At 45.0% G+C, this 15,196-nt stretch overlaps 1 protein-coding gene across 1 annotated transcript; it reads left to right on the top strand.

Annotated features, from left to right (window-relative positions):
• The first annotated feature begins 394 nt into the window (after nt 1-394).
• LOC126941790 (putative pregnancy-specific beta-1-glycoprotein 7) lies at nt 395-13,786 on the top strand. Its single transcript, XM_050768553.1, has 3 exons — nt 395-458; nt 1,688-2,047; nt 13,323-13,786. The coding sequence occupies exons 1-3, from the start codon at nt 395-397 to the stop codon at nt 13,613-13,615; spliced, it is 717 nt and encodes a 238-aa protein (XP_050624510.1). The 3' UTR covers nt 13,616-13,786.
• The last annotated feature ends 1,410 nt before the right edge of the window (nt 13,787-15,196 follow it).

Genomic DNA, 15,196 nt, shown 5'->3' with positions numbered 1-15,196 from the left:
ACAGCAGGAGGCTGAGGCCCAGAACTGTGCTTGCCCAACCTACAGGGTATGTGTGTGACTGTGTGTGTCTGCACGCATCTCTTTTTTGTGTGTGTTTGTGTTTCTGTACATAGTGTGTGCCGAGGTTTGGTGACAGAATCACTGCTGAAAAAGGCAGAGGTCTCCACAATTCCCAGGGACCTGACACATAGACAAAAGGAAAAAGAGAAGGAGGGACAAGGAGGCAGGACTGAGAGGTGTCCTGGGCGGAGACCCCGCCCAAGAGCCTTAGAAGTGCTCCTGCCCTGGGAGGATGCTCAGCACAGGAGGAAGGACTGCACAGCTGACGGCCGTGCTCAGAAAGTTTCTGGATCCCAGGGTCATCTCCACAGAGAACATGCAGGCAGCACAGGCCATGGGGCCCCTCTCAGTGCCTCCCTGCACACTGCACATCACCTGGAAGGAGCTCCTGCTCACAGGTGAGGAGAGAACTTCCTGGGAGAGGACAGGAGGAGGAAGCAGAATGATTGGATTGGGTTTCCTGGAGAGGATGGAGTTCTAAATAATAATATAAGCCAGCACTTTGGGAGGGTGACATGGATGATTCATGAGATCAGGAGTTCAAGACCAGTCTGATCAGCACAGTGAAGCCCCATCTGTACTAAAAACAGAAAAAATTAACCAGGTGTGGTGGTGAGCTCCTGTAATCCTAGCTACTCAGGTGGCTGAGGCAGGAGAATTGCATGAACCTGGGAGGCAGAGGTTGCAGTGAGCCGAGATGGCACCACTGCATGCCAGCCTGGGAGACAGTACCAGACTCCATCTCAAAAAGAAAAAGAAAAAAATACAGGAAAGAAGGCTCTGTGGGAGCCTGGATAGGGGAAAATATACCAGAGAGGGACAGGGTCACAACAGGAAAATCACATTGAACTGGAATTGGTAAGAGGTAGGAAAATCTCAAGTGTTCTGTTCTCCTGGTTAATCATCACTGGCCAAAACATTTTGAAAAATGATAATAATAACTATTATCGGATGACACTTCAAATGAAAATATAAGCAGGGCATGAAACACTGTCCTTAACAAAAAACCTCAACAATTGGGGAAAGAAAAAAAAATAGCCCTGGCATGGAGGTCCCTGGGAACCCTCACATCTGCAGGAGTCTGCAGCCTGTCCCAGGCACTGGGGTGCAATCAAGATCACAAACGTCCCTGTCCTCACAGAGTTCATGCTCTCATGGGCAGGAAGACAGACATGCAAAGAGATCTAGAATGTGAGGTCAGGTGTTGACAAGAGCTCCAGAGGGAGCAGAGCAGGGAAAGGTTAGAAAGGGAAGACCCAGGTTCTCTGAAGGAGGTGTCAGGAAAGAAGTCTAAGGATGCCCTGATGTGAGCAGGACCTGAGGGCAGTGTGGAGGGAGCCATGCAGACCCCTGGGGAAGAGGAATCCAAAGAGAAAAATGCCGAGGTCAGAAGGGTTGAAGGAATGGGGGTCGTGCCGCTGACCTTGACCCAGTAGGACAGTAGGACAAAAACAGACAGACAGACAGACACACACACACACACACACACACAAAGGGGTGTGTGTCTTTGTGTGTGTGTGTGTCTTCAAGGCTGATGATTGAAGAGATCTTCTCAGGACCCAGGGCCCCATGTTTTCACCCCAATACATAGGTCTCAATATTGACTGATGCTCTCTCCACCTCCTAGCATCACTTTTAATCTTCTGGAACCCGCCCACCACTGCCCAAGTCACGATCGAAGCACAGCCAGCCAAAGTTTCTGAGGGGAAGGATGTTCTGCTACTTGTCCACAATTTGCCCCAGAATGTTGCTGGCTACAGCTGGTACAAAGGGCAAATAATGGACCTCCACCATTACATTACATCATATGTAATAGACACTGAAATCATTATATTTGGGCCTGCATACAGTGGACGAGAGACAGTATATTCCAATGCATCCCTGCTGATCCAGAATGTCACCCAGAAGGACACAGGATCCTACACCATTCAAATCACAAAGCGAGGTGATGGGACTAAAAGAGTAACTGGACATTTCACTTTATACCGTGAGTGATTCCACATGATCCCTGGGTGTTGGGGGGCGGGGTCACTTCTACTTTGCACACACAGGATTGTCAGGCCTGGACTGTGCCTGTGTCCCTCTCTGCATTATGTCCCATGTTGCGGTTCCGGCATTTAGTGCAGGACACACACAGAGGAGACAAACTACAACAGATCAGAATTCCTTTCCTGTCTCCGGACCCTGCAGACACTTGCTGCACAGGAAGGACAGTCTGATGGGGGGGGGGGTGGTGCTCAGCAGGAGGAGATCAGCCTCAGCCAAGCACCTCATGCCCTCTTCATAAACTTGACCCTGAGAAACACCCTGGAGAACTGAGTAGGGCTTTGCCTAAGAGGCCCCTTGAGATACTCTCAGAAAAGCTCAGCCCTAGAAACCTCAACCCCAGACCGCAGTCCCTAAATCCTTACTCTAGATAAAGCTGAGGAGCCTGTGCCAGGGCTCAGTTGTGGCAGGGCTTACTGGGACGAGGGATTCACCAGCTGTCTGAGGACTGTGTCTCCTGGAGCTGCTCACCAGCCAGGGCTCAGCCCTCAGAGCCTCATCTAGGCAAGAACAGAGCTTTCTTCATTTGAGACTCAGAGTGGAGAGGACAGAAAGACAAGCTTTGCAGGCCATCAGTCAACTGCCTTGTGAGACTTAGGACACTCCATAGAAACTCTAATGTCCCCAGAAGCAGAAACAGAAGAGAGAAAATGTACCTGGCAGCAGCTTGTCCACAGGGATCTGACCTAAAGGTGCTCCCTCATGAAAGTGAATAGTAATAAATGCTGTTTGTGTGAACACCTCCACTGTGCCAAACATTAGGTCACGTGACTGTGAAGAATTTACAATTTATTCACAGATAGTATGAAAAGCCACAGTCCATTGGCCATTTAGCTTATTTGACTGAGGGAAAACTGAGGCACAGGAAGGCACAGTCACTGAACCAGAGTCACACAAACACAAAAGGCAGATCAGGGTCACATGAGGTCTGTCTGCAGCCACAGGCCCATCCTCTCCTCCACCAGAAGTGACGAATAACTGGGTTCCAAGGGCCCCATAGTCATTTATTGGCTCAAATCCTCTCTTCTTAGGCATCCAAAACTCAGAGGAGTGAGAACAAATGATCAGCTGATTAATCTGTACTCCAGAACTAAATTACCTGTCTCAACCATCAGAGTCAATGCAAAAAATGTCCAGGCCCAACCCTCAGATCTTAATCCCTATCACTGAACCTGAAATCCTGTTTCCCAAAGTGTCCATGTCACTGGCATGACAGGATAAAGGAGAGGACCTTGTATTCTTTCCCCACTCACACCCTGCACCAGCACGGGCCCAGTGTGAGACACACAGTCAGGTGCTCTCACATAACAAATGAAGGAATTGAATGAAGAAATGAATGATCCATAACCTCTTTAGAGACTGGATCTCAGTTGCAGAATCCTAGGAGGTCTAGCCACACCTTTCGCTTGTCTTTCAGAGGCTGACACCCAACTTTCATCCCCCCACTACCTCTTGCCCCTAAAGACACCCCACCTCATGTAAGTCAAAACCCTTTGGCCACTGGAGGATTTTCAGGACTCCCTGGTCCTGGACTATTGAACTGGGGCACCTGGTCCCTGGGGTCTCTGAAGTCACTGTAGCCCCCACTGTTCACTGCCATGCTGTCTCTGCCTCGCTCTGCTTCTCTGTGTCCCTCATCTTCCTCCCACTTCATTCTAACTGGCAAGCCCTGTCCTGCACAGCTTCTTCCTCCACCCCTAGGCCTTCCCCAGACACTCCCTCTAACTAGGCTGCCTTCTAATCCCTTCCTGCTAACACTGTGGAATGGAAAGGCACAGAAATGACCTGGAGTTTCCACTCCTGCTATGCTTCATCTCGAGCCAACGTCCTCAAGTCACTAAGAGAATAAGCTTCCACTGTATCCCCATCCAGGGCTCTTTCCTGTTGTGAGGCTTATCTGTGCACAAGACCATGGAACAGGGATAGGCAGCTCCTCCATCCATTCTTATAATTCCCAGACTTGTTCTTCTGGCCTCCTGCACAAACAAAACCAATTTATCCAGATGGTGATTTGCAGTAAAGAAAGATTTTAATGACTCCAAGTCTACCAAATAGGAGGACGGAGGTATATTATTTCTCAAATCAGCCTCCCTAGTGGATCAGGGATTAGAGATTTTGTTTTTCAAATTTTCAAATCTTCTTTTTTTAAATATACTTTAAGTTCTAGGGTACCTGTGCACAACGTGCAAGTTTTTTACATATGTATATATTTGCCATGTTGGTGTGCTGCATCCATCAACTCGTCAGCACCCATCAACTCGTCATTTATATCAGGTATAACTATCATTGCAACCCCACCCCCAACCCCTCCCTATAATAGACCTCTGTGTGTGATGTTCCCCTTCCCGTATCCAAGTGATCTTATTGTTCAATTCTCACCTATGAGTGAGAACACACGGTGTTTGGTTTTCAGTTCTTGTGATAATTTGCTGAGAATGATGGTTTCCAGCTGCATCCATGTCCCTACAAAGGACAGGAACTCATCCTTTTTTATGGCTACATAGTATTCCGTGGTGTATATATGCCAAAATTTCTTAATCCAGTCTGTCACTGATGGACATTTGGGTTGATTCCAACTCTTTGCTATTGTGAATAGTGCCGCAGTAAGCATATGGGTGCATGTGTCTTTATAGCAGCATGATTTAAAATCCTTTGGATATATACCCAGAAATGGGATGGCTGAGTCATAAGGTATTATTAGTTCTAGACCCTTGAGGAATCGCCATACTATTTTCCACAATTGTTGAACTAGTTTACAATCCCACCAACAGTGTAAAAATATTCCTATTTCTCCACATCTTCTCCAGCACCTGCTGTTTCCGGACTTTTTAATGATTGCCATTCTAACTGGTGTGAGATGGTATCTCATTGTGGTTTTGATTTGCATTTCTCTGATGGCCAGTGATGACGAGCATTTTCTCATATGTCTGTTGGCTGTAGGAATGTCTTCTTTTGAGTCTGTTCATATCCTTTGCCCACTTTTTGATGGGGTTGTTTGTCTTTTTCTTGTAAATTTGTTTGAGTTCTTTGTACGTTCTGGATATTAGCTCTTTGTCAGATGAGTAGATTGCAAAAATGTTCTCCTACTCTGTAGGTTGCCTGTTCACTCTGATGATAGTTTCTCTTGCTGTGTAGAAGCTCTTTAGCATAATTAGATCCCATTGGTCAATTTTGGCTTTTGTTGCCTCTGCTTTTGGTGTTTTAGACATGAAGTCTTAGCCCATGCCTATGTCCTGAATGGTATTACCTAGGTTTTCTTCTAGGGTTTTTATGGTATTAGGTCTAACATTTAAGTCTCTAATCCATCTTGAATTAATTTTCGTATAAGGAGTAAGGAAAGGATTTAGTTTCAGCTTTCTTCTTATGGCTAGCCAATTTTCCCAGCACCATTTATTAAATAGGGAATCCTTTCCCCATTTCTTGTTTTTGTCAGGTTTGTCAAAGTTCAGATGGCTGTAGATGTGTGGGAGTATTTCTGAGGGATCTGTTCTGCTCCATTGGTCTATCTCTCTGTTTTGGTACCAGTACCATGATGTTTTGGTTACTGTAGCCTTGTAGTATAGTTTGAAGGTAAGTAGCATGATGCTTCCAGCTTTGTTCTTTTGACTTAGGATTGTCTTGGCAATGCGGGCTCTTTCTTGGTTCCATATGAACTTTAAAGCAGTTTTTTCCAATTCTGTGAAGAAACTCATTGGTAGCTTGATGGGGATGGCATTGAATGTATAAATTACCTTGTGCAGTATGGCCATTTTCACGATATTGATTCTTCCTATCTATGAGCATGGTATGTTCTTCCATTTGTTTGTGTCCTCTTTTATTTCACTGAGCAGTGGTTTGTAGTTCTCCTTGAAGAGGTCCTTTACATCCTTTGTAAGTTGTATTTTATTCTCTTTGAAGCAATTGTGAATGGAAGTTCATTCATGATTTGGCTCTCTGTTTGTCTGTTACTGGTATATAAGAATGCTTGTGATTTTTGCACATTAATTTTGTGTCCAGAGACTTTGCTGAAGTTTCTTATCAGCTTAAGGAGATTTTGGGCTGAGATGATGGGGTTTTCTAAATATACAATCATGTCATCTGCAAACAGGAACAATTTGACTTCTTCCTTTCCTAACTAAATGCTCTTTATTTCTTTCTCTTGCCTGATTGCCCTAACCAGAACTTCCAACACTATGTTGAATAGGAATGGTGAGAGAGGACATCCCTGTCTTGTGCCAGTTTTCAAAGGGAATGCTTCCAGTTTTGCCCATTCAGTATGATATTGGCTGTCGGTTTGTTACAAATAGCTCTTATTATTTTGAGATACGTTCCATCAATACAGAATTTATTGAGAGTTTTTAGCATGAAGAACTTTTGAATTTTGCCCAAGGCCTTATCTACATCTATTGAGATAATCATGTGGTTTTTGTCTTTGGTTCTGTTTATATGCTGGATTACATTTATTGATTTGTATAAGCTGAACCAGCTTTGCATCCTAGGGATGAAGACCACTTGATCATGGTGGATAAGCTTTTTGATGTGCTGCTGGATTCGGTTTGCCAGTATTTTATTGAGGATTTTTGCATCGATGTTCATCAGGGATATTGGTCTAAAATTCTCTTTTTTTGTTGTGTCTCTGCCAGGCTTTGGTATCAAGATGATGCTGTACTCATAAAATGAGTTAGAGGATTTCCTCTTTCTATTGATTGGAATAATTTCAGAAAGAATGGTACCAGCTGTCAACATTAGATAGAGATTTTCAAGGAGAGTTTCAGGGGCACAGGACTAAAAAATCTGTACTGCTGATTGTTTGGGGATGGAATCATGGGGGCAGAGGGAAATGATCTGTTTGTGCCTGAATCCGCCTCTAGGTGAGGATCAGGTGACTGGCTGAGCCATTAGTCATGGGTATGGATGATGTCAGCAGGTTGCCAGAATGCAAAGAATGAGAAACATCTCAAAAAACCAATCTCCATAATGGTTGAACTAGTTTACAATCCCACCAACAGTGTAAAAGTGTTCCTATTTCTCCACATCCTCTCCAGCACCTGTTGTTTCCTGACTTTTTAATGATTGCCATTCTAACTGGTGTGAGATGGTATCTCATTGTGGTTTTGATTTGCATTTCTCTGATGGCCAGTGATGATGAGCATTTTTTCATGTGTCTGTTGGCTGTATGAATGTCTTCTTTTGAGAAATGTCTGTTCATGTCCTTTGCCCACTTTTTGGGACTTGGATGCAGCTGGAATCCATCATTCTTAGCAAACTATCACAAGAACAGAAAACCAAACACCGCATGTTCTCACTCATAGGTGGGAACTGAACAATGAGATCACTCGGACTCAGGAAGGGGAACATCACACACCGGGGCCTATCATGGGGAGGGGGGAGGGGGGAGGGATTGCATTGGGAGTTATACCTGATGTAAATGACGAGTTGATGAGTGCAGCACAGCAACATGGCACAAGTATACATATGTAACAAACCTGCACGTTATGCACATGTACCCTACAACTTAAAGTATAATAATAATAAATAAATTAAAAAAAAAAAAAAACCAATCTCAGTTTCTGTAATAGTGATGTTCTCTATAGGAGAAATTAGTTACGAATTTTGTAAACTCTGGGCAAATGACATTTGAGCAGTAAGGGATTATAGAAACTGTGTCTACATTTTAGCAGAATTCACTGCCCTCCTATAATCTTACTCTCAGGGTCTTTCACCAGTTTTACAAAGGCAATCCCTGAGCAAAATAAGGGTATTAGTGTTAAGGAGGAACTATTATCATTCTTGCTTCAAAGTTAAACCATAAACTAAAATCCTCTCATGGTTAGCCTGGCCTATCCAGGAATGAGTGAAGACAGCCAACCTGAGACTAGATGCCAGATGGAGCCAGCCATGCTAGTTTGCTGTCACTATTGTAATCTTTGCACTGACTCACCAGGATGTCAGAGGCTGGACAGGTCTGCAGTCTCCAAAGCCCATGGGCTAATTTCACCCATTTTACTCATGACTCCATCCTCAGCCTACTATGGAGTTCACATTCTCCAGTCACTTCCTAGAGACTTCTGGTTTCCTGTCAGGCATATAAGAAGCTTGAAATTTGTCACTCGGTTAACAGTAAGTGAACAGTTGAACAAACTCAAAAGTCGACAACTCGTTAAAATACCTCAGAGATGGCCAGGCACAGTGGCTCACGCCTGTAATTCCAGCACTTTGGGAGGCCAAGGAGGGTGGATCACGAGGTCAGGAGATCAAGACCATCCTGGTGAACACGGTGAAACCCCATCTCTACTAAAAATACAAACAAATGAGCTGGGCGTGCTGGCGGGTGCCTGTAGTCCCAGCTACACTGGAGGCTGAGGCAGGAGAATGACGTGAACCCGGGAGGCAGAGCTTGCCGTGAGCCAAGATCCTGCCACTGCACTCCAGCCTGGGCAATAGAACGAGACTCCATCTCAGAAAAAAAAAAGAAAAAAAAGTGCTGTTAGAGAAATGAAGAATGCTTTTGATGCTTACTAGTAGAATGCACACAGCTGAGGAAAGAATCCCTAGCTTGAGGATGTGTCAATAGAAAGTTCCAAAAAGGAAACAGGAAAGTTCAAAAAGAGTAGGGGAAAAAAATGAAGCAATATATTCAACTTCATGTTTACCATTTTGTATTGACGATAGCAATTTTTAAATTTTGTAGTTATGGTACAACTATCAAGGCCGTAACATTCACGAAATGGGAATACTGTTGGGTTCGGGGACCTGTTGGAGGTGGCCCGCGGGTGCTATTTAATGATTTTCCTACCTGGGCCACATTCGATTGTTTCCTTATGATGATGCCATTTTCATAAGTTGGGATTCTTCGTGTGGGGGACATATGACCCAGTGGAATCTCACTTAGACTATTCTTAATTCACACAAACTTAAACTCTAGTTGTATTTCCTGAGGTTGAGAGAAAATGAAGAAAGCACTTCACATACCTGTTTTGGGCTCCTCCCCATTTTTCCTAACTCTGCACAGAAATTAGAAACAGGGAGTTCTTTCTATATTTACTAACATAACACACATCACTTCTTTTAATTCGGCATCATTCCTCCCTTTATGTAATTGACACACTGACCAGTTCTGTCATTTTAACGGGACTCCTTCTACTTAAGGAGTTGCTAATTTCAAATCACCTTTGGCATCTTTCTTTGAGCATAATGTGATCCTGTTGGAATTCACCCCACACCTAAACCTTAATTGGGTATCAAGAGAAATACTACTATCAGGAATTCATCTTAGATATTTGGACCATCAGTAAACATTTCCACTTATGACAACATTTTAATGTTTCCCTCAATTTTTGTTTTGTTTCCTTACTAGAGTCACATCATAACATGAGGTCTAAACTACTGACAACTTTTTATGGGAAAATTACAGTATTACAAATTGAACATCCCAAATCCAGAAATCCAAAATCTGAAATGCACCAAAATCCAACACTTCTGACCTCTGATGTGATGCTAAAAAGAAGTGTTCACTGGAGCATTTTGGATTTTAAATTTTCAGATGTGGGATGCTAAACCATTACATCTACTGCAAATATCCCAAAATAAAAAAAGTTAGAACTCCAAAACACCTGGTTTTAAGGTTTCTGCATAAAGAACACTTTATCTGTATGAACTATAGGCATGAAGCTGTACAGGAGATCTCTAGAACCTCCTCATCCTGCATAACTGAAACCGCACAGCCACGGAACAATGCCCTATTCCCCCGACCCCAGCTCCTGGAAACTGCTTATCTACCCTCTGATTCACCCTGGATTCCACTGAGATGAGGTACATAGAGTAGTCAAACTCACAGAACATTCACAGAGTACAATGTCTAATGAGAAAAAGTATCTGCAGGAATTCTTCCCAAATATTGGTCTAATAGCCACCAAACACATAGGGTCCATGAGGGCCAGACTTCCATCATCAGTTCATGCTCGCCCTTTCCACCAGTCAGTTCTGCATTTGCAAACACCCACATGTATTTCTAGAAAGATCCACATGGTCCTCACCTGCTCACTACAGTGGGAAGGGAGCATCATGGATACAGAACGGGGAACATGATCTTGGTCCAAAACTGTCAGCTCTTGCCTGTCCCCTTGACTCTTTGTAGGTCATTCCTTGGACTCTACTCTATCTTTAGAGGACACTGGCTCCAGTCAGTCACTATGAGACAGCTGGGAAAGCTGCCTCACCTTGTGCCTCCACTCCCTGATGACTGAACTCAGCTCCAGGCTTGACTCTGGTCTCCCCTGCGTTATTTCTGCTGAAGTACCCAGTCCCAGGCCAGGCTTCCCAGTACCCAAAGGGTTTAAGGACAATGGGAAGTTCCATCATCCATATCTAGGATGCCCTTGGAAAGGGAAGCTGCAGAGAAAACATACCTTGGGGGGCAAAGTAAGACTGAAACGAAGAAGATTCCAGCACTGCATGCTCCAAGTGAGGACCACAAGGTGGGCCACGCGTGCAGTTGGAGAGGGAGGGACTCAGAGAGGCACCAGGGCCTGTGACTGCTGGTCTCATGTGTTTCCATGACATAATGCTGCTGCTCAATTCACACTTGAGAAAGAGTGTGCTTCTCCCACATACAGAAGGCAGCCTCACAATCTATGAGCCCCCAGATTGCTATGCATCTGTTTTGTAACACACACACACCTGCCATGGGCTTTTAAGGACTTGGGTGGACTGAGAAGTGGGAAATGCCATCTCTGATTGAAAAATGTCTTTGGAGGAATCAAAGGTGCCACACAGGGCAATCTTCTCTCTGTTATCTGCACAGTGGAGACTCCCAAGCCCTCCATCAACAGCAGCAACTTAAACCCCAGGGAGGGCACGGAGACTGTGATCTTATCCTGTGATCCTGACACTCAGGACGTAAGCTACTTGTGGTGGATAAATGGTCAGAGCCTCCCTATCAGTCGCAAGTTGCAGCTGTCCGAAAACAACAGGACCCTCGTTCTATCTGGTGTCACAAAGGATACTGCAGGACCCTATGAATGTGAAATGAAGAACCCAGTGAGTTCCAGCCGCAGTGACCCAGTCACCTTGAATCTCCTCTGTGAGTATCTTCTGTTCCTCTGTGAGCCAGGCTGCCATACCATATACATGGCCAGAGGCCAGGCATCTCACTCCCTCTCAGGTGCAAGTACAGAGACCTTTACCCCTGGACATCAAAGCTGGCCATGATGACTAAGAGTAGGCTTAGGCTTGATCGACAATGGGAGAGAAGAGGCTGCTCCTATCATGGGAGACTCAGGGTCCACAGATTATGATGGGAGAAACAGGTGAATGTCTCAAGCTGCAGATCAGTGAACACAGCAGGGATTTGGCTGGGACTTCAGTGTTGTGACATAGCTCACAGGGTCACTGTAGCCCTTCCACAGACCAGGATTTTCCCTTCCCTCTGACAACATCACCTGTGACTTTATTCTCTTTGCTCCAGATATCCTGGATGCCTCCACCATGTCTTCTTCATACACCTATTACCATACAGGGGAAGTCCCCAAGATCTCCTGCCTCACAGACTCTCACCCACTGGCAGAGCATTCTTGGCTGATTGATGGGAAGTTCCAGAAATCAGCACAAGTGTTCTTTATCCCCGAAATCACCAAAATATATAGAGGGGTCTATATCTGTTTCATCCATAGCTCAGCCACTGGCGGAACAAATCTCGTAATCAAGAGGGTCATAGTCCCTGGTAAGTGGATCCCTGGAGCACTGGCAATATGTTTTCCAGTGAAGTCTATCTGGCTATCAGGGAAGAGCCACCTGCCCTCTGCAAAGGGAGAGGGAAAATCAAAAACCCAGGACAGGGAATATGTTTCTGCTCCAAAACAACCAGCTTTTGCCTGTCCCCTTCACTCTTTCTAGATCATTCCTTGCACTCTGCTCTATCTTTGGAGGTCACTGGCTCAAGTAAATCATCATGAAACACCTGCAAAAATCTGCCCCACCTTGTGCCACCACAGCCTGATGATTGAACTGACCTCCAGGTTTGACTCTGGTCTCCCCTGTCTTCTTTCTGTTGAAACATCCAGTCCCAGGCCAGGCTGCTCAGTATCTTCAGGGTTTCAGGACAATGGGAAGTCCCATTATTACTCATCTCTAGAATGTCTTTGGAAATGGAAGCTGCAGAGAAATCACATCTAGCGGGGCAAAGTAGGATGGCATTTGGAAGGGACCCAGCAGTTGCACATTCCAGGTAAGGAAACCAAGGTGAGCCAGTCAGTCAGCTGATTAGAGAGGGACTGGGAGGTGTAACAGGGGCTGTGGCTCCCACTGACATGTCTGTCCATGACCCAGCACTGCTGTTCATTTCGCACTTGAGAAAGTCTGTGCTTCCCTAAGACAGAGCAGGCGGCCTCATAGTCTTTGAGCCATTAGATCATCATGCATCCGTCTTGTGACACACGCACCAGCTATTGACTTTCAAGGACTCGGGTGGGCTTAGTTGTGGGAGATGCCAACTCTGACTGAAGGATGCCTGTGGAGGAATCAAAGGTGCCACACAGGAAAAACTTCTCTCTGTTATCCACACAGCGGAACTGCCCAAGCCCTACATCACCAACAACAATTTCAACCCCATGGAGAATAAGAATGTTGTAGCCTTAACCTGTGAACCTAAGACTCAGGGCTACACCTATGTGTGGAGGGTAAATGGTCAGAGCCTCCTGGTCAGTCCCAGGCTAAAGCAACCCGGTAAAAACAGGATCCTCATTCTAACCAGTGTCACAGGAAATGACACAGGACCCTATGCATGTGAAATACGGGACCGAGTTGGTAGCATCTGCAGTGACCCAGTCACCCTGGATGTCCCTTGTATCTTTAGTTCCTCTGTGGGCAAGGCCACCAGCTAAAATCCAAATGACCAGAGATCAGGCATCTCAGTCTTTCTCAGGTACAAGTATGAACACTTTTATTTCTGGACATCCGAGATGGCCATGACTCCCCGCCCTGGGAAAACCTGGGTAGGCACAGCCTCAACCAAGAATATAAGGGTAGGGGATGCTTTTGTCATGGGAGACTTGGCATCTACGGCTTGTGATGGGAGAAACAGGTGAATACTTCGGGCCTCGTCTCAGTGAACACACAAGGGTTTGGCTGGGCCTTGAGGGTGTTTCTTAGCTCAGAGGCACACTGTGTCCCTTTAAGAGACCAGGAGCATCCCCTTCCCTTGGATGACATCACCTGTGGCTTTATTGTCTTTCCTGCAGATGGTCCAGAAGTTCCCAGCATTTTTCCTTCACGCACCGATTACCATTCAGGAGAAAACCTCTACTTGTCCTGCTTCGCGGATTCTAACCCATCGGCAGAGTATACTTGGTCGATGCATGGGAAGTTTCTGCAATCAGGACAAGAGCTCTCTATCCCCAAAATTACTACAAAGCATACCGGGATCTATGGTTGCTCTGCTCGTAACTCAGCCACTGGCAGCGAACGTTCCACATTCAAGATGATTGTAGTCTCTGGTAAGTGGATCCCTGCATCACTGGCAATAGGGTTTTAGGTGGAGTCTATCTGGCTTTCAGAGAAGAGTCAGGAAAACATTTTTATTCCCAGCCTGTGTCCCATGGGCAGAAGCAAATCCTAAATTCTCCTCCTGAACCCTCTCAATTTGTCTCTACAGACTCTCTTCTCCTTGTTTTTCTGTTTTCTCATGGCTGACCTTGTGTCCAGCCTGAGAAAGGTTGGGAGGGAAATTTGTCAGTCCTGAGCCCTATGTAGTGGAAGAGTCTTCATAGAGGGACAAGAAGGAGAGTCCTCAAGTTCAAGTTGCTTCTTGCTGTCACCGACACATCCCTTTCTGCCACATCTTTATTTTCTTTTACTTACTCCATGAGCTACAAGGAACACCTGAGGCTTTGAAACAAGCTCAAATTTTTCCCCCAAATGAGAGGAGGAAGCCCCTTGGATGAGAGAGGAGCAGCTCAGACTGCTGCCTGCTCCGCTCTGGGCTTCTCCAGTGACTGGCCCTTCCTGACTCCACCTGGTGTGGGACCAGCATGTGTGGAGAAAGAGCCCTGGTGGCCTCTCCTGAATTCGGCTAAATCGAACTGCCAGTTGAAGTGAAGGCTAGGTTGCAGGGAAATTAGAAGAGAGGGAGCCTTGGGGCAGACTCTTGAGTTGTGTTATGGTTCTGAAGTCACCGGCTGTATAAGACTGTTGACACAGCACGTGGGACACAGCAGAGAGGACAGTGAGTGATGCACAGTTGTAGAAATAGGGATATTCACCTCTGGGGCTCTGCATGGCAGGAAAGAGGCAATGCCAAAAAGTGTGTATTTATAGAGTATAAGACTACCAGGACACTTTATATATATCTAATATAAGACTTATCTTTAACTATTTCTAAGTGTGCAATTTAGTGTTGTGTAACCATGACACTATCCATTTTCAGAACTTTTTCCTTATATCATATTAAACCTCTGCACAAAAGAAATGGTAATTCTCAATCCTTCTCCCCCTAACCCTTAGCACCCACCATTCTACTTTCTGTCTCTATGTAACTGGCTATTCTATCTTTCATAAATGGAATTATATAATAATTATCCTTTTGTGTCTGGCTTATATCAGTTAGCATAATGTCTTCAAGGTTCATCCATTTTGCACGATGTATTGGAATTTTATTCCTTGTTGAGGTTGAATGACATTTCGATGTATAGATATACCTCGTTTCCCTACCCACTTATCTTTCAATGGACTTTTCCGTTGCTTCCATTTTTGGCTATTGTGAGTAATGCTTCTCTGAACATCAATGTGCAATTATTTGTTCAAATTTCTTTCAATTCTATAGGGAGTATGTCCAGAAGTGGAATTGCTGGATCAAATGGTAATTTATTGTTTGATTTTTTTAGAAACAGCCACACCACTTTTTACAGTGGCTATAACATTATCCATTCCCATCAGCAATGCACTAGAGCTCCAATTTTTCCATCTATTTGAAAACACTTGTTATTTTGTGTTGTTGTCGTTGTTGTTGTTTATCAAAGCCATCCTAAAGTGTGTGAGGTGCTGTCACATTGTGGTTTTGATTTGCATATCTCTAAGTGTTCGTGATGCTGAGGAACTTTCTGTGGGCTTACTGGAT

Source organism: Macaca thibetana, chromosome 19, assembly GCF_024542745.1.
Source record: "Macaca thibetana thibetana isolate TM-01 chromosome 19, ASM2454274v1, whole genome shotgun sequence".
Classification (NCBI taxonomy): Eukaryota; Metazoa; Chordata; class Mammalia; order Primates; family Cercopithecidae; genus Macaca; species Macaca thibetana.
This window is presented reverse-complemented; position numbering and strand designations above follow the sequence as displayed.